A 23759-nucleotide genomic window follows, 5' to 3' on the forward strand; every position below is an offset into this window, starting at 1 on the left:
TAATTTCAAAGTTACTTACTCTTATGTAACATGTTGTTAACATGAACTCTAAAGAAGGAAAAATGACTTTTTTCCCCACACTCAGCCTACTTCTGATACAGTATAATTGATTAATAATAATATTAATAATACAAATTAATAATAATAATTATCAGCAGTTATTAACATTGGTGGTAATGTGTCAACCGTGACGCTATGGTCAGCACTAAGATATTAGTAAATATTTGTAAGTAGCAATTTCAAGCACTTAAGACTGTAAACAGGTAAATAGTCTGACAATCCATTTAACCCGGCAAAACGTTTTTATTATATTTGACGGATCCTAGTTTTGATTGACGTGAAGGTATGGCCATTCATTCAACACAAAAGGTGTTTTTCTAACGTAATTCAGATTTAATTACTTCTATGAATACACGTTTTCTTACTCAACATAAATATTTGGCAACCAGGTAGGTGGTGGCATAAAAAGAATGGGGTAACAAAAGTAATGAAATGCTATGATCTGATAGCATAATAAAGCATTCAATTGCTATAGCAACAGGACTTTGAAGAAACTGTCACTACAATTATCCTCTTGTACTACTAAATTTGCTGATTTCCCAATTACAAAACCGAAGGACGAGTGATCTAATAGCAACAATTAAAATTTGAAATTATAATGGATTCAGTGAATTGAAATGATAACGATTTGAATATTCAAATTAGACTGTCTTTCTGAAGAGTATGAACCTATATTTTCAACGCTGATAATGTCTGATATATGATAAAGAGGTAGGCATCCGTTCGCCGCATCATTTTGAGAAGATTTGAAAAAATGGCGATTTTTTTTGCCTAAATTTGAAAAAAAACATAAGGGTATAGCCTTACAAAATGATTAAATTTGGACCAAAAATCGAGGTTTCCAAATTTCAGCCTAAATGTCTACAATAAATAATCTATACCAGCGGTTATCAAGTTCATGGATTTCCATCCAGGAAGACCCTGCGACAACAACAACCAGTTACAACAAAAATCTGCACACAAACTAATTTACTATATTCGGGTATGCGGCGATCCTTTTAGCGGTATAGGCTTCAGCATCCTACCGGCTTGTTTGAAAAGACCAATGTTTCTCTCCGTCGCAGCAGAAATTTATATAACGACACATGGTCTAGATGAGACATATATACATGGACAGGCAGCTAAAATGAATGAAGAATAGAGCAAAAAAGCTTTCAATTCTTACGTATATCGTTTTTGAGACAGCAACATTTGAAGTAACTCGACAGACATGTTTTGTACGTAAAGTGCATTTGAAGCATGTTGTGATGCCTTAGAGGGACATTTACATTGCCTAGCATCACAGTGCTTTCCCCTTCACCAGCGGCATAATCTGCAACTAGAAAAGAAAAAAAAAAGAACAAATAGAAGCCTCGCTCGCTCGCCCTCCTCTTCCTCCCCCATGCACTTGTGAAGTTGGGGGTCATGTGAAGTTGGGGGTCATTTAGAACTAAATCAAACGGGCTTCGTAAATACTCTTGGCATATGCTTTAAGGCTTTCAGGAACATTCTGAAGTGGTTATTGTTCAAAATGTTTGCACAATGGGGGAGTGTTCATATACACTGTTATACGGTGAATCTATATAAGCCACTTACAGTTACGTCAAAAGATAGAACTGTCAAACGTTGGTTAGCGTTATTTTTGGTTATATATGCAGCACTCTACTTGGTTTCTAGTGTCGACTTAATGTCATTAAGGAAAATAAACTTTACAAAGGTTGGTATATATCTAACGTTAAATTAGAAACTTTTTTTCAGTTAAGTATCTATGAAATTCTAGTAAACTAGTTAAATCTATGAAATTTTATGAAATAAAATACGTCTGTCTTTTTTATGTTAAAGTTTTCTAAGTTTTCGTTTGTTATAGTTATAAGCTCGACGAATTGAAGTATTAGTCATCTGCTACTCACTACACTACATGCGGTGTTCTCGGACTTCTCTCCTAGCACTAACATAACTTCAAATGTTCACACAAAACACGAATAGCTGGGGCAATTGACTTTCACACCCATTCGACAACACCACTTATTTTGTACTTGGTACGATAACATGTCTAAAATTCCACACCCGTGAGAAGAAGAATTGGTATTGCATCTATTAGGGGTACACCACCAAATTTAGTGGTTTCATATCAAATTAGAATGATATATACTGGGCGAATAAAAGTGACAAGGTTGCAATAACTTGATGAAAATCGGGGACATCCGTTCTATATTCCAATTCTTTTCTTCTTAATTTTTCTTGTGGGGAAAGATGTGAAAATAGCTGTTTCTATTTTTCAATTTTTCTTTTGTTAAACGTACGTGTTTCTTCTATACGTACGTGTGGTGAGGTCAGCTAAACAGTTCATTGCTCACGCATAAAACAGGCTTTTGTAGCTTCTTCAAACACCGAGTTACTTCGAACATCGTGAAGGGCATATTTTACGTAAGCACATATCTGTCTACTCTTTTTTTTGAAAGAAAGCATTATGATTCTAGTGGTATTGTCTTATTTTTCTACCACCCGGCATAATAGTTTTGGCGTCTATCCGGGAAGCACCTCTGAAGTTAGCTTCAGGATCAGAACAGAGTTAGGCTATTAACGGTAAGGAAAAAAAAACTTTTTATTATTCTTTTAACGATATCTTTCGGAAGATGTTATTAGAAGCAAATTTCATGTGCAGTGCACTTAAATAACTTTTGTACCAAAACCATGCAGTGCTCTCAAAATAGTCCAGATGAAAATGAAAATAAATCAAATCAAGTCTATTCAAATTATAATGTGCCAATTGTCATTTTCTATTGAAACATTGATGTTGCTATTAATTTGAAATAACGCACATTATATATATATATATATATATATATATATATATATATACAGTATATATAGATATAGTAGATATGCACTATATATATCTGTAGTTTTTGTCATGAATTTGCTTGTGCTATTCGATCGTTGAATTATTACGTGTGACATTTAGTTTCTATAAATCCCGCGAGTATGAATTGTCCGGGTTTTACTATCGAATGAGATTTGCTTAAACGATTTGGTATATTAAGAATATAATATCCGATAGTTACTGTAAGAGAACATTTTGTTTACTCTCGTGAAAAAGAGTTAACACGCATTAACTGAGAAACGAATGAAAGGCCAAGGGGTTCCATAAGGGGGCCCTGAAATACGGAATAACGAATAATTCATTTGCAATTTAATCACATAGTACTTATGGAAAATAAATATTTATGAAAGGGGTCCGGTGACACATAACACTTGTAGCCGGGCCCTGAACTGGAGTACGACACCAATGGAAATGTTTTTTAACCGTAACCTGAGGTGCAAGACGGTTGGGGCTCTTGTTTTTATAAAGAGGTACGCTTTGTGGTGGCAGTAGTTTTAAAATAACCGAAGGACGATATAGATGTATATATGCTGTTCATGAAGTAAGTTTTAGTGCCAACATTCATCATCCTAGAACTCGTAATCAACTCTTGGAAATGTAACCAACTCTTGGAAATGTTATTCATCGCATCATAAATCTTTTTTCTTCCCAACTGTAAGTAAAATTAGTACCTGCATAAAATTACCATCATTTTTATTAAAATTTCAAAATCTTTTCAAAACTGATGATACAAGTACATATATTCTCTTTTGTTCTTTCTTTCTTCATTTTTTTTCTTTTTGGCAAAGAAGACTAAAATATTTACTGACATATTCTGTGATTTCAGTGCTATTTCGGCAGCAATATTCATTAATCTGTAGAATCGCTGATGATGTTCTGCTACTACATAGTGGTTGGTCTTATACCAACAGTATATAGGAATTATTCAATATTCTTATTTATATAGGATATTAAATATCGCTGGAAGGATGGCGAATCTTACAGTAGAAGAACAGCTCAAAGTACTGCAACACAACTCTGACACATTCTTTATTGTTATTGAGGCGGCACTGATCTCACGTAAGTATAAGATAAGTGATTTACTGTATAACACTGAGTTAAAAGTTTCTATACCCCCTCCCCTCATCGTCCCGCCCCCTCAACCGCCCCTTACCTCCCCCTCCTCCAAATATACGGTTACATCTCTATGTTCCGACGTCTCTACGTTCCGACAATTTTTTTGAACTCTAATTTTTGGCCAAAATTTTTGACCAATACGTTTTCGGACCCAATTTTTTCGGACCTAAATTTTTTTGGACCAAAATGTTTTTATAATCCAATTTTTTTTTACTCTAAAATTTTTTATAACCAAAATTTTGGTCCCCCAACAAAAATTGGGTCCGAAAATTTTGGTCAAAAAAAAATATTGTCGGAACATAGAGACGTCGGAACATAGAGACGTCGGAACATAGAGACGTCGGAACATTGGGATGTCACCAAATATGCACCCTCTTAATTTGGGGTGAGCGTGTCCATTATGAAGGTATTTGCAATTGTAGTTGTGTAAAATGATGCAATTTTTTTAATTATCATTTTGTACTGGGATACTCGAGTCTGCTTATACTTTCAATATGAAAAACAAGAAAAGGCAAAAATAAAAATGGTAATTTTCGGAGAGGCACAAGTAACACCCACACACAAAACGGCAACAATGGAGATTCTTTCAAAAATCATGATAATTTCCAAAAATAGAATAAAATATTTTGGTAGCCTTTTCGGGGATTTCTTCGTCATAGCAAACCAGCTGTATAAAATCATGTGTTGTGGTGTACTTTTCCTAATTTAGAAGATGACTTTTAGGTACAAAATTAATTTTGATTTGTTGTGGAATATGAAAACATACTGCCGCCATCAGTCCAGGCTTGTATTTTTTTAACACTCAAGTTTAGAGAAATAAGGCTTTTTAAAACATTTGTGGGTCATTAATTCAAGCGACTGAACTACTGAGTCTAACACTGAGACCATCAAGTATAGTTCCTCAGATATACCACCAAAACTCATTATATATTTCTCAAATAACATGTTTACAACTACAAGGCATCGCAAATGGTGTTGAGTACTATATGAATTCTTTCTTGTGTCCACACGAGGTCATAATGGACATTCGTGAAGGTATCCTTGAAGTAGCATTCCACATATTTGGCATATAGTTTAAAGCTTTATATCTTGATATTTAAAGCTTTTTATCTTGATAACCGGAATAACCATCAAAGCATTTCTATGACTCAGCCATTCTCGCCCTTTTGATGGACTTGGAAATATCAAGACTTACTTCTGCATGACGCCATCCTTTGACTGTAACGTAAACACAGTCATAGTCAACAAGCACGACTAACGCGATAATACTGATGCAATCACGTTATTTTGCTTCAACTAAACATTAGACACCACCCCCCTCACCCACTGGTTGAACAACCCCTGGTTGAACAATGTGACCCAGTTCAAGTTTTGGACTTGAAATTGCGTGTGAATGGAGACGACAAAAAGGTATTGTTGTCTGCTTTTAACTTATTGTTTTACTCACGAACGATAGACCTATTGTTTGTATGTTAATATAATCAGTATTTTTGTTATCAAACAATTGAAAGTTTGCCCCTCTCTTTTATACGTGTTTTTAGTTATTTGATGTTACGTGTCTAAGAACTCTTTATTCCAAGTCTAGATTTTACATAGGTATATATATATAGGTATATATATATTACCGGGGGTGAGGAACGCGGAGGGGGAGGGGAGAGGAATGGGAGGGGAGGGGAGGGAAACAGAGGGAGTTTCAGCGAAGGAACGAGGTATAGGATAGATGGAGTTTACTATGTATATTCAATACGACGTCATCCAAACGTTTTGCTTAAAGAAAATTTTGTGAAGAACTTTCATTCTATAAGCATTAAATTGAGGAAAATAATATATATATAAGAGAAAATAATAAAACGATAACTTAAAAGTGAAAATGGTTTAAAACTGCAAGTGCACCTTCATGGACTAGAGGGGAAAAAAAACTGGTTCATATAAATAGAAACATAAATTACGAATATTCTAAAAAAGATAAAAGTATCCTTTTCAGAGCCTAAATGATCGAATCTGTTGTAGAGATTTTAGCAAATTTTAACCAATTCTAAAGTTATGGATGTATGAGAAACAAAATCTCAGCCACCATGAGTGGTCTATATTGTAGAGATGTATAAGGTTGTCATGTTGTAAATGTGCGATGCCATAGCATATCATAAGGAAATACCGACTTATTCATTCTAAATATGTTTTATAACTATTATTATTTTTTTTATATATTAAGTTTATAATATTAGCATTGTTGGTGAGCATGTGTTGTTTTGAAAACCGATCTCCACTACATAAACTAAATATTGTACTACACGTGGAGCGATGATGATGTCATATTTAGACTTGTTCAAGTCTTAAGCCTTGTGTGCTAAGTATACCATATAACCATGTGATATCTCACATAGGGAATTTGAATTTTGCTTAGCTTTTTAGGGAGGTTACCCTTCACGTATATAGTACAATGTTGATGGTTCGTTGTGTGTTATTACTGTGTCATACACACCAGTACCATTGAGTTCTTTCAGAAGATTTGAAACACTTTATAATTAGGTAAGTTCATGTAAATACAATGAAGCAAACAACAGTTTCTTTAGACCAAACCCTCACGTCTGCACTCATAGATTTCGCGGCTTGATACCTTTATTATGTTCGTTCATTCCAGTACATTAATTCCAACGTTTTGCACCTGTGAATTGATCGTAAAATGTCTTCGGCTGGAGGTAACATCAAGTGTGAAGTAAAACACTATTATGGAAACCCCTGTTACTATACGTATACATGTTAGTCACCGTATCTAAAGGCAAAAAGTGAAGCTAATTTGTCTTTATTATTTGACATAGTTAGGAGAAAGCCAAAAATATCGACTGCAAATGGTATCACAGATCCAACGTTGCACGGAGTTTTTGCCTGTAGCGACGGTATTTGTAATTGAATACTGTAGTTGTTATAAAAAGGATGCAACTTTTACAATGACACCTTTTACTCAGGATGGGCTACTCGAATATCGAATCTGCTTAATTTCGCCAAGAAAATACTTGAAAAGTAAAATCAAATGGGTAATAGATTTCGACTTCCGGTGGTACCATTTAGAATGACGTCACCCGTCTGATCATTGGGATCGCCAACGGTCATTGAGTCTGACCTCTGTTTCTTCAGTAATGTTTTTCATGTATTGTAAATATCACAAATGTTTGCGATAAGTCAACACTCCAACTGCCCGAGGCCAAACATCACCGGAAGAAAATCATGGTGTTTGTCTGTTATTGAGAGCAAAGTCAATTATTCACAACCCCTTTTCTTTTGTATTCAAAAACTAATCCTTCCAACCGGATTGTATGAGCATTTAGTCAAGGTCTAAAGTCTCCTCGTGCCATCATTAATTTAGTCAAACTTTAATTTTTGACCTATTTAAAATTATCTGGGTATCAGGTCGGTATAAAGCTGATTTGAAGTAACTGGTTAATTGAATTACAGAACAGGTGATTGCTTGTTGATTAATTAAGTTTTACCTACTTTTTACCTACTTAGGGTTCACACTTACTACCCGGCACAGAGTGAGAATTTACTCTAACTTTGAGAATGTTCACAAATCATCAAACTTTCGAGAGCTGAATTCGATATTCTCCTTGGAATGATTACGCCCAACATTTGGTTTTATATACAGTATAAAAGCACTCACTAGTTCAGGGTTGTCCAACCTACGGCCCGCGGGCCACAGTTCGGCCCGCCGCAGGGTTGCGTCCGGCGAAATTTTAGTGAGCAGAATTATTGATAACAATTTGAAGCTATATAATCAATCATTCGAACCTTCTGGGTCCAAAAAACTGGATACAGGTCAGTTTTTTTGACACTCTCAGCGGAGGGGGGGGGGCGGCTGGACTTTATTCATCTGTTTTATCAGGAAGGAAAATAAATCAGTGCGCTCCGCGCGCAGTGCTCACATTTTGTTGCCTTGGGCTTCGGGCAAAAAAAAAAATCTAAAAATCGAGCGTAGGGTTCATGCGGCCCCTCCTTCATCATAATCATTCCATGTGGCCCTCCTCTGCAAAAGGTTGGACAACCCTGCACTAGTTGTATAATTAAATTAGAAGTAAGTCGCTCTTTGATATAAGAGTAAAATTTACGCCGTGAAGAGTGAACTCTCTCTCTCACTCTTGAATTCAGAGTGTGTCCATACCAATACCAAGGGAATCGTTCATCCAGTGTATACAATTTGCTATGTGTATATGACCAGTGCGAAGTATATAAACTTGACCTATAGTCATATTCCTCAAAACGTGACTTTGGTCAATAAAAGTTCCATGCTAAAAACTGCTTCAGAGAATGTTTGCCTATATACCATACAGCTATATACTATATAGGAGGCTAAGTTTACCTCGTAGTAAATTCTCATGCTGTTAACAAGACATCTGAAAATGGAAATTCTTCCTTATTTCCCCCATACCTTCAAGATTACGAAAGATATTTGGTGATTGTTTTAATTATCATTTACAAGAATGACACAGATTTCTGCATACTCCCTTCGGATTTTTTTATTCAAAAAAAAAAAAAAAAATTAAAGAAAAATCTGATTTAAAGAAGGAGTCAATGGTTTGAATCTTTTCATAGCCCAACATTGATGTCTTACCTCTTTTCAAGTTTTGTTTATAACCTTTCCAATAAGTTTCCCCGTTGGATATTTGCTGCTATTCATTATATACTTTGGAATATTCACAGTATATATACCGATATGCAACAATCGGAACTCATTGCATAACTTCAAACTGGTGGAACTTTTAATCTTTTACCTATTAATAATCTTCACTAGACAGTAGTTTTTCCCTTAGATAAACAATTATGTTTTCCAAAAATTCAGTATAATACAAGTGTAAACAACATTAGCAAATGCTATTCGCAACCCATCAATCATTTTGTATTTAACCAGTGTAGGTTGGTAGCATTATATGGCGCCGGCTTTATTTATCTTTGTTTCTCACTCCCTTCGGGTGAATGACGTCTAAGCCACGCATAGAATGCAATTGTCGATGGAGAATATACATCTTTGAATTTTACATGTGGCCTGACAATTCCCCAATTAACGGTCCCCGTTATGGGGTTTTGACAAGTAGTCGAGTTCATCAAACAACCGTCTAACAAAATAAATATGAAATATAATCACATAGGTTAAGTAATAAATACACACGAACGAAGACTTGGGCAAGTCTAATTGTTTTGTATCATTGAGTCGTGGCAACTCCCTGATCATGCCACATACCTGTTATGGCATTACGTATTTAATACACTGTTTATATTCTATAATTTACCTTGGTTATCATCATTGCAACAAAAACTGCTCTACCAAAAATATTGACGGTCCTATATAACATGATATTATCCTGGCGTTGGTTTCCATGCCAAACAAATTCTGCCATGAAAATACTTCAGAACAGTAAAGCAAAGTATTACCACCTACTAGTGGCATTATGACACATCACAGACTAACAAATTGACAAATTTGTCTTCTTCTTCTTTTGTCCTTAAAGGTTTCCAATTAAATTTAAATTAAATCAGAATATAAGCAGTATTGATACTGAAATATATATATTATCGTTAGATCATGTAAAAAGTTTCAATATAATGTTTCTAAATATAATTTTACAGAAAGTAAACATTTTAGAAAATATTAACAGGCGCGTATCCAGGATTTTCAAACCCGGGGGGCGCGAATTACTATCTAAGCGGAGCGCCACCATCGGTTGGCGCGCAGCGTACAAGAAAAGTTCTTGTTTTGAACCCCCCCCCCCCCAGATCACCGGAAACGGCACTTCTCGGGCTTGAAATGACCAACCAGATGTACACTTTTTGCCTGAGAACCATGTATTTCCTAATAGTTTTTTTTTTCCATCCATAACCTTTTTGAAGTTTGTCAACCCGGCACACATCATGTTCGACCTGATGGCATCTCCTGTGGGTCTTTGCTTTTGTAGGTGATTCTACGTCGCGGCCCACAATACCCGTCAGCCCCACTTTTCAAGGTTTTAAGCCCCATATTTGTTCAGAATTTGAAAATTCACATTTCTCGTGAATAAACTCACTTGAAAACATACCCATAATGTTGTACAAAATTTCATCTATGGACAACCAATATAGAAAAACTTCCTTCAACCCCTAACAGACCGGTCAAAATTGCACGAGTAGAGAGAAGTGTGATGCAGAATGTTGGTCATAAATTTTCGAAAATTCAGACAGTTAATTTATTGGTGTACATACATTAAAACTTCTTATAACGGCTATTATAAAACTTGGTTGAAGGAAATGAAAAAATAGGAGATATTTCCTTCAACCGAACACTACACACATAGGCGTAGGAGGCGCGGCGGCAGTGGCGGAGCTAGGGGTATTGGTCAGGAGTGGCGAGAATGGTCTGTAGGAGCGCTTTCGACACTATCTAAGCGGAGCGCCACCACTGGTTGGCGCGTAGCGTACAGAAAATTTTTGAATAAAGATACTCCCTAGATCGCCGGAAATGACCCTTTCCGGGCCTGGCTAATTTGCAGATAAACGAAGAATAAGGTGTCATCGCCAAATTACACCAAGAAAATGTGAGAAATGTCAATAAGTAGATGAGAGCGCAATAAAAAAGTTAATAATCACGAATAAGTAAAAAGTGGTAAAGAGCTGAAAAAGGCGCCAGCAGTCCATTTGAGTCCGTCAGGGGGGGGGGGCATCCACCCCCCCCGACCGTATGGACGCTCCGCCACTCTGCGGCGGGGGTGCAGCCCCTAATTCGCCATTACTAATGTAAAAGAGAGTTTTGACATAATTGGACCTCCATGCTTTTTATACATCTACATGAGACATGTCGTTGTTTATATTAGCATCCCGCGAAATACTGCGCAATTTGAACGGACCGTACGGTACATGATGGCATGCGATGTAATAACCGATGCTTGCTTATATGATATTGACATGAACACGTTGAACGCGCGCTTGGCGCGCGAAAATTTTTGGTTATTTTTTCAGGCAAGTCGGACAGTTTTGAGGCTTTTCATCCTGGAACGCCATTTTCATGCTCACTGATATGATGTGATATCTGCTGTTTGCGTTACAAATTCGAACAGGCGCGTAGCGAGGAATTTGCCAAGGGAGGGGCGAAGCCTGTAGGCAAATTATCTAAGCGTAGCGCCACCATAGGTTGGCGCGAAGCGTACAAGAAAATTTTGGCCGAAAATGCCTCCCAGATCGCTGGAAATGGCACTACCCAGGCCTTGTAAGTTGCCTCTAAGCACTTTCTATTTTGAAATTACTTAGCGATATCATTAAAAAAAAATGCTGAATGGGGGGGGGCGGGCGGTCGCCCCCATCCCAAAATGCGTCATGTTCCCCGACGACACGGTCGAGTTCGAGACCAGCAACAGTTGGTTTCATAGCACAATTCTACACACGCGTTATGATAGACCATATATAGTACATATATAGATCATTAGTGAGAGAGGAAAATGGAAACGTCAGAAAATGGAGTTGTCGGTGTAAGGGGTAGGGTGAGTCACACTTTTACGAAATCATTGATCCGTCACTGGCTACCCTTCAGCGCTGTAATGATGTCACTGTTCCTCTTTCTCTCCCCGGTGTCTTCGCGTTTTTCTTTTACTCCCTCCTTTTCTCCTTTTTCTCTCTTTCTTCTTTTTCTTTTCCCTTCCTTCCTCTCCTCCTCCTCTTTCTTCCCCTCTTTTTTCCTTTTTTCTTCTCTTTTTTTTCTCTCCTCTTTTTCTTACCCGGGGGGCGCGCGCCCCCAACGCCCCCCCCCTGGATACGCACCTGAATAAGGATGATGTTATATTTAGACTTGATCGAGTCTTCAGCCTTACGTTTGAACAGACATGTAACATGTGATATCTTAAAAAAACGGTATAAGATTTTCGTTACTTGATTGAGAAAGTTGTTCATCACATATCTCTATCAAAACGACCTAGGATGATGGTTTGGTGGTTTTTTTTATTGGTATTATTTAAATTTCCAAACCATAAAATGCTGTTGCAACGATAAATCTTTCGGTACGAACTCCTCCCCTCCCCTCCTCCTCTCCCTCTTTTTCCCTTCTCCTCCCCTTTCCCTCCCCTTACCCTCCCCCTCCCCTCCCCCCAAACAACACACACGTTCGTCTTTGTTTTTATTCTTTTCTATATGGTCAAAGTAGCAACTCTTCGTTTATTTGCTTTCCTTTTAGTAATGCAGTTTGGATTTGCCTTCTTGGAAGCAGGTTCTGTAAGGGCGAAAAATACAACCAATATTCTCATTAAGAATATTCTCGATTTATGTAAGTTGCCACAAGACTGCACACATTTAAAACATCCTTTTTCAGGTTTGATAGTCTTTTTTTTTCTTTTCAAGAGAATGTGTGTAGGGAAATATTCTATGAAAATTCATGCATATGCATAAACAACCTTAGTTTAGTGTTCTTAAATTCTAAATAACAATCATTGGGAAGTTTCGATTCACTTTGTATTAAGTTTTACGTGGTACGGTAACTTTATGCATGATTACTAATTTAACAAAAGAGATATATTATTTACCCCCCCCCCCCAAAAACCCGTTTATTTGAAAGAATTGGTTTGTTACTCCTCAGAAATTTTTCTCCAGTAAATATGGGATAATTGCATTAACAGACCTGATCTTTAAATATACATCTTTAATTATAAAATGTGTTTAATCATTTAGGGTCTTATTGTCCGAAACTGGACGATCGCCCCCTTCTTAACTTTGTTCCACGCCCCCGTTTAACACTTTGGTTTCATTTCTGTTTCCCCGATTCTATTTGTAATTAGATGTGGGGGCGCTGTGTTACTGGATGTTTGGTTACGCATTCGCCTTCGGTAAACCAGGAAATCTCATGATTGGAGGCGGTTATTTCTTCTTCATTAACTTCCCAGAGACCGAACTTCCGCTTTTCTTCTTTCATTGGGTGTTTGCTGCCACCGCGACTACCATCGTGTCCGGTGCAGTCGCTGAGAGGACAGAGTTTGTGTCCTATTTATTTTACTCGGTGGGCTTGACAGGTGAGGACAACGGAAATCTGGAAAACTTTACCTACGTGTTTCAAAAGTGATAGATCTATAGAACGCCAAATGGGCCACGTACGATTATAAAAATATTATGAAAGTACACGTTGATAATATCAAAATACTCGTTGATAATGTAGTCTTTGATTATATAAAAGTACTCGTTGATAACAAACAAAAAACAAGAAGATTATATACATGCACCCGATTATAATATATAACTACTCTTTGATAATATACACTTACACAACGATAATAGATAAGGTAAAAACTATAATATTGTCGATGTATACATTATCATCGTGTACATATACTTTATTGTTACCACTCGTTCATATGGATCGGGCTAATACAACATACGGGCAGAAAATAATGGAAAGCACATGATGATAATATAAAAAAAAAACTTCTCGATGATATATATGAATGCACAGGATGATATTATATAAGTACACTTTGATAATATAAACGCACACAATGATAATATGCAAGTTCATGATGACATATCTAAGTTGTACTTTTGGCGTTCCATATTAATCGGGAGGGTCAATGTAAAGAAAGATTTCGCAGTGCATGTGTGTAATAGGATACAATAATTCAATACAATGTGTAAAAAAAAGCGAAAACGGGTTGCGCCAATTGCACCACTTAATTAAAGTTCTACACAGTTTGCCAAGTTATAGAGCAAGATTTTTATTGACTGTTTGCCAGGTGGGCAAATATTTTCTAATTGTAATTCTAATTGTAATTTTCCTTTCTAGCTCGTAAGTGACCCAGAATTGTTTTTGTGACGCCACAGACAAAATAGTCCGACAACAGATAAAAGTAATATCAAATCTAGCGAGAAACAATATTCGTTGATCCAGGGTTGTGTAGGGGTTGCCCCCTTACAAAAAAGTAGTTCCACAACCTTGCGTTCATAAATTTGCTGTGTGTGAGGATAGTGTACGTAGTGTATATATGAAAAGATCTGATCGAAAGAAATAGCGTGTCCTTCAACCCCATTAACCTATATAACTTAGCTATATGATCACACTACACAAAAGTGGAAGCAAGATATGATTTTAAACAACCATAGCAGAAATCAGCCTGGTTGTGCATCCATTTTGTTTTATGAATTATAAGATTCTATTTCAGGCATGTCGTTCAAACGTGTTTATATTATCTAGACTGCAAGACTTGAAAAGAGAAATAAAAAACAGACAAACAACAAAAACGTCAAATTTGAGCACTTCGCTTATATTGCCTAAGCGGGGGGGGGGGGTGGGGGTGAGGGGGATGAGTGGGATTCGGAATTGCCTTGAACGAAGGCACCCATGCAATCCATGGAATGACTCGTAGCAGAGGGCGGTAGTGTGGCTATCATTTTGTAAATGGCAGCTCGCAGTCTCTACATTATTAGATAAAGTAACGAATTAAACATTCCCACGACCTCTAACCTATCGGAATATGTTTACCGTTGATGACCTCCGCCCACATCTCTCTCTCTGTCCATCCATTTTGCTCTTTTTCTCCCCTCCCCCACAGGAATTATCTATCCTGTCGTGAGTCACTGGGCGTGGTCAGACGAGGGCTGGTTAGCTAATGGACCCGACGTTGCATATAGGGTAACGGAGCCAAGCACTGCATTTACGAATACACCACTTAAGATCTGGATCTCTCCTCCTATAAATGAAGTTATAACTTACTATTCCCTGCAGTCTCCCCACGCCCCACCCCCCCCCCCCTTCGTCTCCTACAAGCAAGGAAATAATTACCAAGATTTGAAAAAAATGTTTTGATTCGTTATAGTATTAAAGGTGACCATTGGGATTTTACAGTATTTTTAACATTGCTAGAAGTTTTGAAAAGTATTTTTCTCGAGGTTCCTATTCTCCATGATTTCTAAAAGTAGAGAAGAGTTCAAATGAAATGATTTGATGGAGCAAGTAAAATGATCAGTGTTGAAATCTGTGCCTCAGTGACTATTATTTGAGGCTCTCTAGCATATTCGGTGGCAATACTGATCACCTTCAATATTGTCACCATTAGGACATGTACTCCCTTAAAGATTATAGTCTGGCTTATCCTTGTACAGATAACGTAGATAACGTAAGTTGTTAGTGTAGGTATACCGCATTCATGCCTGACGAGAGGGGTGTGTGACCAGTTTGGAGGGGGAGGGGGGTCAATTAAGGGAGCCCGGGAAAATATGGGTTGAATATAAAAAATTCTCATTTTCATAATATGCTTCAGGAAAAATGAAGACCTGGACCTCGAGGCCACACGGTCTTCGTGAGTGTAATTAGAACATGTCAATCACTTTCAAAGTGCCGTTATCAACAATTGTTAGTTTTATCCCCGTTATGCATCTATTATAGGTTAGGCTACTGTGTAACAGTGCTTATTTAAGAACGGAGGCGAAAGTTGTAATAGCCTTTAACTGGTAATACTCATTAACCGCTTTTTGCACCTTTTCGTGTCAACGGTTCTTACATTACATTAGGGATCATGAAGGATTGTACTCATTATGGAATTATATATACACTGTACTAAGAAGGTATATAACTTTCTTAATAAAAAACAAAACACTTTCTTTGATGCTCATTACGTAATTCTTTCGTTCATCAGGATTTTGCCGGAAGCGGTGTAGTTCATATGGTAGGTGGGACGGCCGCCCTAGTGGGAGCGGCCATTTTAGGTCCCAGGATCGGACGGTTTGATGAAAATGGGAAACCGGTCGTGATACATGGTCACACTGTGCCGGTGAGTATACCATAACTACACAGTGAGTACGTACTGGTACTCATATTTTAACATAGTTATGTGTGTACTTGTACTCGCTTTCGAAGATTTGTACTCATACCAAGGGGAATTCCCGCACTTGTACTCGTAATGATGGTATTGTACTCGTCAGTCAGTGACGTTGCAAAGTATTTCAGAGATGCATGCATGTGGCTAAATTTCTAGCTAGATTCACAGACAGATCTAAGATTGGGGAGGGGGCATGAACCTTTATATAAGGGTCTTCCTGGGCCTGAAGGGAGTGACCTGTATAATTCTTCCTCGACTGAATGTGAAAATTGCCCCGAAACATTATTTTGTTTCTTTTGACCTATGACATAATCAAGAGTTCAAATCTGCCCAATGTGATGCTCTTTAAACCATCGTCCCTTTCTCTTTCAGTTAGTGGCACTGGGTGGTTTCATTCTGCTCTTTGGATTTTTCGCCTTCAATGGTGGTTCACAAGCCTCCGTATCACAGCCTGGTGACGCTGAAGTGATAGCGAATGCCGTAGTCAACACCATCCTCAGTGGAGCCGCGGCGGCCACTGTCACCTTATCCTTATCCAGATTACATTTTGGAGAGGGAAAGTGGAGTTTGCTTACCACGATTAATGGCGGACTGGCGGGAATGGTAAGTTATCTACAGTAAACAAGCCTCCTTCATGTCATTAATATGGAACGCGAAAAGGGAAACCATATTTAGTTGTCTAAACTAAGTTTGTTGCTGTCTAAACTAAAGTTGGTGCTGCTGTTTTATCATGTTGTTGCTCAAACTCACTTTGATGTCTCAAATTCCGTTGTCTAAACTTACGTCGTAGTCTAAACTTACGTTAAACTTAGCAACGAAATAAGTTTTCCCTTTTCGCGTTCCATACATTACGGCTTCTAATCTGAAATAAACCAGCCATTCGCTCTTAATGGAAAATGTTTGCAAAATAAAATAAACCTGTTAGCAAACTGCTTATCCACTAGAGAGCCTGTGAAAGAGAATGTGTAAAAGTAAGTTGGCCTGACGTTTCGATCCTAGCAGGATCTTTTTCAAATGCTAAAAGGATAAATGGATAATATTTGGTAACAAAAAATACAGAGAATTTCTAAACATAGAATTAAGTAGCAGATTTATATTGAGTATGTACTTGTATTATATGATTCTAACATAGTTTTACCTGTACTCGTCGTACTTTGTTAGTACATATTCTCGATATGCAATCGTAGTGAAGGAACAAATCGGGCGCATGCGCGAGCAAATGCAACGGCCGCAATACGTACTACTTTAAACAATGTAGGCTACACAATGGAGACTTAGGGGGTGGAGTCAATAAAAGGAAAAATTATTTACTCAAGGTATACTTGTTAATAATTGTGTTCTCAGTTCAGTCCGATTAATGTCTTTGGGTAAGCAAAAGCTAGCAATGTTATTGTCTGAACTTTCTGTTCCCTAGAAACTAGCGATCGTGCCAAAATTCTGCACAAAAAAAAAGTACGTCGTCATGATTGTTATTTACTACACGACTGTATTAACAAAGTAAGAAAGATTATGTAAGCCCGTCGAGACTGAATGCATCATAACTGATTGCTGTTGTTTCTTATTCTGGGAATAAACAGTGGACTGTTTGGCTGTAATTCAGAGACAATTGGTGACCTGTTTTCTTTTCTCATAGTTACTGATATTCTATTGGTTTAACCTAATATAAACTGCATATTGTACTCATAGGTCATTCAACTGCTATTTTGTAACTTTGTGCATGGCTGGCACGTGTAAAATCATGACTTCGTGCATGTTGTCTGACTGCTACAATAGAATGTCTGTGTCACGAATTCTTCAACATGCACTTAGAACGTGAGTTTGTCGTGACAGCCGGGAGCTGCTATTATATATGACAGTTCCAAGATCGTATACGCTGCTGCTATATGACTATTCTAGAATGGTCATATTCTGCTCAAAAAGGCTACATACATACATAAAACAAAATATTGTAATTGTACATATTAATATTGTATAAATAATTAGTCAGTAGAACAAATTTGTGCAAAAATCTGCCATTTTAGATCAAAAGCATTCAATAATGTTGATTTATTACGTAATCCTTTGCATTCTTTTTTTTTTCTAAGGATATACAATGCCGTGTTTCTATACATACAATCAGTATATTTACTGTACTGGTGTTGTACGATCTGTTTACTTGGTCCAAGAGCAAACTCACATCACACAGTATGTCTTCAACTAGTAAGAGCATTAGAAATATGATCCGAAAGTGGCTAAACTAATCTAAACGTTTCGCATATTCACAGGTTGTTTATCTGCGCTGCGCGTGATGCGCATCACGTATTATTATAGTATTGTGCAGTATTAGCTAATTTATCCCAACTGGTTAAGCTAATCTATGCGCTTCGTTTATTCACAGGTTATCTGCGCTTCGCGTGGTACGCTGGGATACATTGGGTACTCGCTTGGGGTACTCCTAGTGTCACATAGCATGTATTATAGTATTGTGCAGCATTAGAAAAGTTGCCTTACCAGGCTGAACTAATATATATAGTGTGTTTTGATTATTTACAGGTAGCTATATGTGCTGGGTGTGATTCGGTAATGGCGTGGGGTGCTGTATTAACTGGTATGATAGCAGGTATTGTTTACCAGTTAACTAGTATCCTTGTTGAACGCCTCCGTGTGGACGATCCTCTTGATGCTGTAGCTGGTAAGTGTTTATATTATTAAGCGGCTATAATGTTCTAAATCCAAAATGGCGCTGTGCCACAGTACTTCGCGCCCCATCGGTCACCACTATAGGAATGTTAACATCCCATTATAGGCTCTGCTGACCGGAAATGTTGATATGGACGTGCTTAATTACGGTCATATCTTTTTTATTTCAAAAATATATGAAATCTGTAAAAATGATGAGATTTTGTTATAACCTACTATTAATCGAGTTATAATGTTGATTGAAATTTTTTTCGACCAAATGAGGGACTTTACACCCGAGACGCCAAATAAAACGAATAATTATTCGGTGATTTTGTTTTGTATGTTCTAGGACTTAAGTCTTAGAAAATCCAAATTTCATTAGAAAAGGCCGAATTTCTCATGAAATCAATTACCTGCCGCTTTCTGGGTTGTATCGAAAGAAACTGGGACGTGAACCCTGGTTATGAAGTATGCAAGTTACTCTGGTTTCAGACTAGCGCCCTCAAAAGAAAAAAAGGGTTACATATAGTGATCGCCAAAAAATATAGCTGGGATAGCTCAGTTGTTAAAGCGCTGGGCTTGCTATCCAGAGGTCTCTGTTCGAATCCCGTCCGGGTTCGAATCCCGTTCGGGTTCGAATCCCGTTCGGGTTCGAATCCCGTTCTATCCCTAAATGTCTTTGCTCTTTTCCATTTATATGTAAATGATAATAGACTGCAAAAATTAAACATCGTCTTGAATTTAATTTTTTTTTTTTTTTTTTATAATTCCAAAGTTCACCTTAGTGGTGGTACCATAGGGGTCTTGACTGCACCATTTCTTGTCTATCCGGACGGGGTAGTTTTTAATTGGGATGGACCGGCCTTTTTGGTAAGTAAATAATTGACTCACATTGCTTTCATTTATACAAAGAAACGCTTCTATAACTATATTCTTCTTTGTTTTCCCTTCAAATGATGATAAATTAAAGGGTGATTAATCAAAGGGTGATTAATCAAATTAGGGTGATTAATCAAGCACTAAAAATTATTCCCAAAGTTTCGTCCGTTATCATGGCATTAAGATCTCTGGACGTTTCAAAATATTAAGGCCTTATCAATATTTAAAAAAAGACGGGCGAAACTTAACTTAATCCAGTCAAATTAAAAAATGAATGTTAAGTAGTAACAAAACATAAATAAGTAAAAAACTCACATAAAAAAACAAATCAGTTATATCATATGTTGGGGTGGGACATGGCAGTTTAAAACTTATATCCATGCTTTATATATAGCGGTCTTGGAAAATGACGAATTAAGTATGTAAGTTAATGAAGAAATTGATTGTAGTAAGACAACTACATATCTTTAAAGGGTGTGAAGACTCACGCAAAAAGAAACGTCTAATGCCGGTAATCTGACCTAGTTTCGAATGAGTTGTAACAGAAGTGTTAGACACCACCATCGATCCCAGAAAATACACACACAGCTTGCTACCGTCGGCAATTAGACACTAGTGTACAGTCAGTACATACAGCTGCGGTCAATACCCACAGCACAGTGTATAAATGATACAGCGATGGACTCAGGTCCAGCTAAAGATAACAAGGTATCACGTTTCATTACTGTCTGCATTTTGTAGCGACACGAACAAAATGTCACTTGCAAGCAACCGAAAGTTAACTTTTTCAGATGGTCGCACGCGGTTTTGGGCGAATCTTCAATGCCGTTAACTCTTGGTTTTTACCTTCCAAACTTCCAGCTTCTAGGATGGAATGTTATAGGAGGGATCGCCATATTCGTCTGGACTGCAGCTCTATCGACAGTACTGTTCGGTGGGCTACAACTGGCAGGCTGGCTTCGAGTCAGTGCAGAAATTGAAATCAAAGGTATAAAGCTAGAGAACTTGATTTAAAAGGGATATTTTGGTGGCTAAAGTTGATTGCTTAACACATTTTCGCTGGAAATATTATATCTCATTCTTTTAGACTATCAATTTCAATTAATTCAAGCATGAACAAAAGTCACGCGTCATTTCATTCGTGACGTCACTTTACGCTTACACATAATTGGCTGTTGTAGGGTTAATTCATACGTCATTATAAATACGGCGGTGAGAGTAAAACATTACAAAACAGTCGCCATGGTTATTGGAACAATGATTTCTTAATGGAGAAAGGTCCCACCTTTCAGTTATATATAAATGTATTTATAATCATACGTGAGGGGAGTGGGGGACGGGTGGAGGGGGGGTTGGTGTCGGATAGATATTGGTCCTGGAGTATTACTTAGTGGGCCCGGGGTATGTGTAAGGAGGATCAGGTGAATGGAACAGGTCCACCAAATTAATTCTTCATACACACATATATGTAAACCGAATTTATTAAGACTTTGAAACATGAGTCCCGATGATATAGTTGTCCTCTAGTCCCGATCCTGCTGTCGTATTTCCATACTTAACTAATTCTTTAAATTCCTTTCTATATTACTAGGTCTAGATATTCCGAAACATGGTGAACCAGCCTATCCACCCGTAAGCTATCAAGTTGGTTGGCATAGCGATCTCCACAACTTACCGGCGCAGGAGTATGGTTCCGTGAGAGTAGGTACGTACAGAAACAGAAAGACATCTACCGAGCCGGATTAACGACCTTTGCACCGTATGATTTACTCCTACCCCCCCCCCACCTCCCCCATTAGGGTTTGCAGGTACCATCAGACAATAGAAGGTTGGTATATGTTGCCTGGACGTTGTCATGAAGGTCCCATGATCTTGGAGTAGTCCTTCGTTACCTGCTTTATCTGCTTATTGTAGATATGGTTGAGTTGAAGGTACGTTAACGTTATTGATAAATGAAATAAAGTACCTTTGCTATAAAAAACTAAATTCATTAATTCACTCTTAATTTCAAGCAGAGCAGAATTCACTTTTTCAAGTGCGTCCATGATGAAAAACGTTTGCTAAATCAACAAATTGTCTAATCAAAAGCTGATATAAATCTCAACATTTAATTTCGAATTTGTCATAAATTAACATACAAATCTTAAATCAATAGCAAATTTAGCCAAATAAGAATTATAATACTAGTAATATTCGACTTTTATAAAGAGAGCACAAAACTCAAATAAATAAAATCTCTCAGAGGCAGTTAACTCGCCCCCCCCCCCATCCTCCCCTCTCTCTCAGAAACCAAACCCTTGTCATAGAAAAAAAGGTACGAATCGCATACAATTGAAAAACAAAGTTGAAAGTCAAATCAATTTACAAAACATGAAACTGAGGGCGTTTTTGTAAACGATAAACCCTCACTCTGAGTTAGAATGACCACGCGAATGTGCTGTGTTGACTCTTCGACGTGTGAGTGTTGCTACAGGCTACAGACTCTTTGACCGAAATATATATATATATATTTCGGTCAAGTATATATATATATACATTGTACACAATTGAGTGTATGCAAATGCCAATATTTTGTAAAATGGAATTTTTCGTTTCATGATAGGAAATGGTGTTAGGTCATATAATGATAATTTAGTTGTTCAATTTCACTACATATCTGAAGATAATTTATATCTCAAATATGCATTACAATTGCACCCTTTCACGCCTAATTTTTTTCAGTGGGGGGAACCCTAGTCCACCCCCCCCCCCCTGCGCCTACCCTTCTACATGAGATTCTTCTTCAACAACCCATAGGCCACACACCCCTCCGTTGTACAAATATTGGGTGCACCCCTGTAAAGAGGGGATTGTGGCAGGAACGATATTAAGAGGGATGCGAGGACAATCATTACGTCGTATTTATTGATTGATTTGTTGTTTTCATTTTTGGCAGGAAATTCAAAGCCTGCTCGTCCTAGACTACCCCATGAATATCAGAACAACGCCTACGATGCGTCAGAAACATCGAATGGAGATACTGGAATAGCCCCACCAGTTACCAACACAGAGGTAAACATTCAAGTGGGAGATGAAAATTACAACACACAAGATAAAACCACTGACCAACAATAGCTTACAACAATGGCTTGAATGTTATGAACATATCTATTGTTTACAAATTAGATCCAAGTTCTTTTTTCCCCTTTTTGCTTTGTTGCTATTTGTTTTATTTTATTTGTCGTTTTTGGAGTTTTTTTCTCTGCTGTCTTTGCCTAAATTTTTGCGTTTAGCAGGTTTAATAGTAATACGCTCTCTTCCAAAGAGAACTCAAATTAATTTCTTTTGTTACCAAATATTGCACAACTCTTCAAACGCACAATCTGTTTCATGAGAACATTAAAATAATTTTTGTTACCAAATATTGCGAAACTTTTAAACTGCACAATCTGTATCATCAGAATATTCAACTTATGTTGTTTTTGCGCCAAATTTGCACAACTCGCAAAACACACAATCTGTATTGTATTTGATGTAACGTCAACCATGACTGGTATATGACTCTATACTACATAACTGACATCTATAAACAGTCTTAAAAAAAGAGAATCAATCTTTCTCCAGTTTAAACGAGTTTTTCATTAATTAAAGAAGAAATATAAATATAATAGAAACATTATCAAAAACTAGAATGCAAAAAAATGCATTGAAGTTTCGATTACTTCATTGCAATAGACTTCTGCTTATTCATCAGAAACAGGGGTTTGGGGGTGGGCTGATTGAGTGGGGAGAGAGGAAGGAGGATGGGATATGATGATAATCCCATGTAAAAAAAATGACTGGTCAACCTATTCGATATGGTAAATCGCCATTTTACCAATAAGGAAGTAGAAAATGTAAGTTTTCATATATCAACTCTGTCAGTATGTTTTATCTAAACTCATCATATAGAATATTTTACTTTATTGTGAGTCTTTGGGGTACATTTTCTTGATGATTCTAATGTTTTCGCTCGTATTGCATCATAAGAGTCGATGAAAGTAAAACTGCAGCTGAAAAAATAGGATTCATTTGAGTATGTGTTATTCTTTATAGGGAATGTTTTGGATTTGAGTAGGAAAGGGGTCACCCCCTTCTCCTCGAATTGTGAAAAAGTGCCCTTTTTTCATAAACATGAAGTGCCCAATGATCTTTGTGGGTATTAGAACGTACACTCACTGGAGAAGTCTGAAGTAAATAAGACGGATAAAACATCGATTTGTACCGTTTTCTATAGAAAAGAACATAAGTATTGCAAGTAACCATTGAAATGAAGAGATGTTTAGACTGCGTAACTTATTTTCATTTAGTACAGAACACAAAAATAACAGAAGGAAAACAATGGAATGGGT

General features: G+C 37.2%; 1 protein-coding gene across 1 annotated transcript; it reads left to right on the forward strand.

Moving 5' to 3' along the window:
- Positions 1-17: 17 nt before the first annotated feature.
- On the forward strand, positions 18-23758 carry LOC139969839 (putative ammonium transporter 1). Its single transcript, XM_071975150.1, has 12 exons — positions 18-2625; positions 3870-3982; positions 12225-12314; positions 12823-13053; positions 14584-14663; positions 15667-15801; positions 16222-16452; positions 18382-18520; positions 19286-19380; positions 20251-20377; positions 20981-21094; positions 22325-23758. Exons 2-12 carry the CDS (start codon positions 3892-3894, stop codon positions 22501-22503), a joined length of 1512 nt encoding a protein of 503 aa, XP_071831251.1. The 5' UTR covers positions 18-2625; positions 3870-3891; the 3' UTR covers positions 22504-23758.
- Position 23759: the final 1 nt, after the last annotated feature.

The sequence above is a fragment of the Apostichopus japonicus genome, chromosome 7 (genome assembly GCF_037975245.1).
Source record: "Apostichopus japonicus isolate 1M-3 chromosome 7, ASM3797524v1, whole genome shotgun sequence".
NCBI lineage: Eukaryota > Metazoa > Echinodermata > Holothuroidea > Aspidochirotida > Stichopodidae > Apostichopus > Apostichopus japonicus.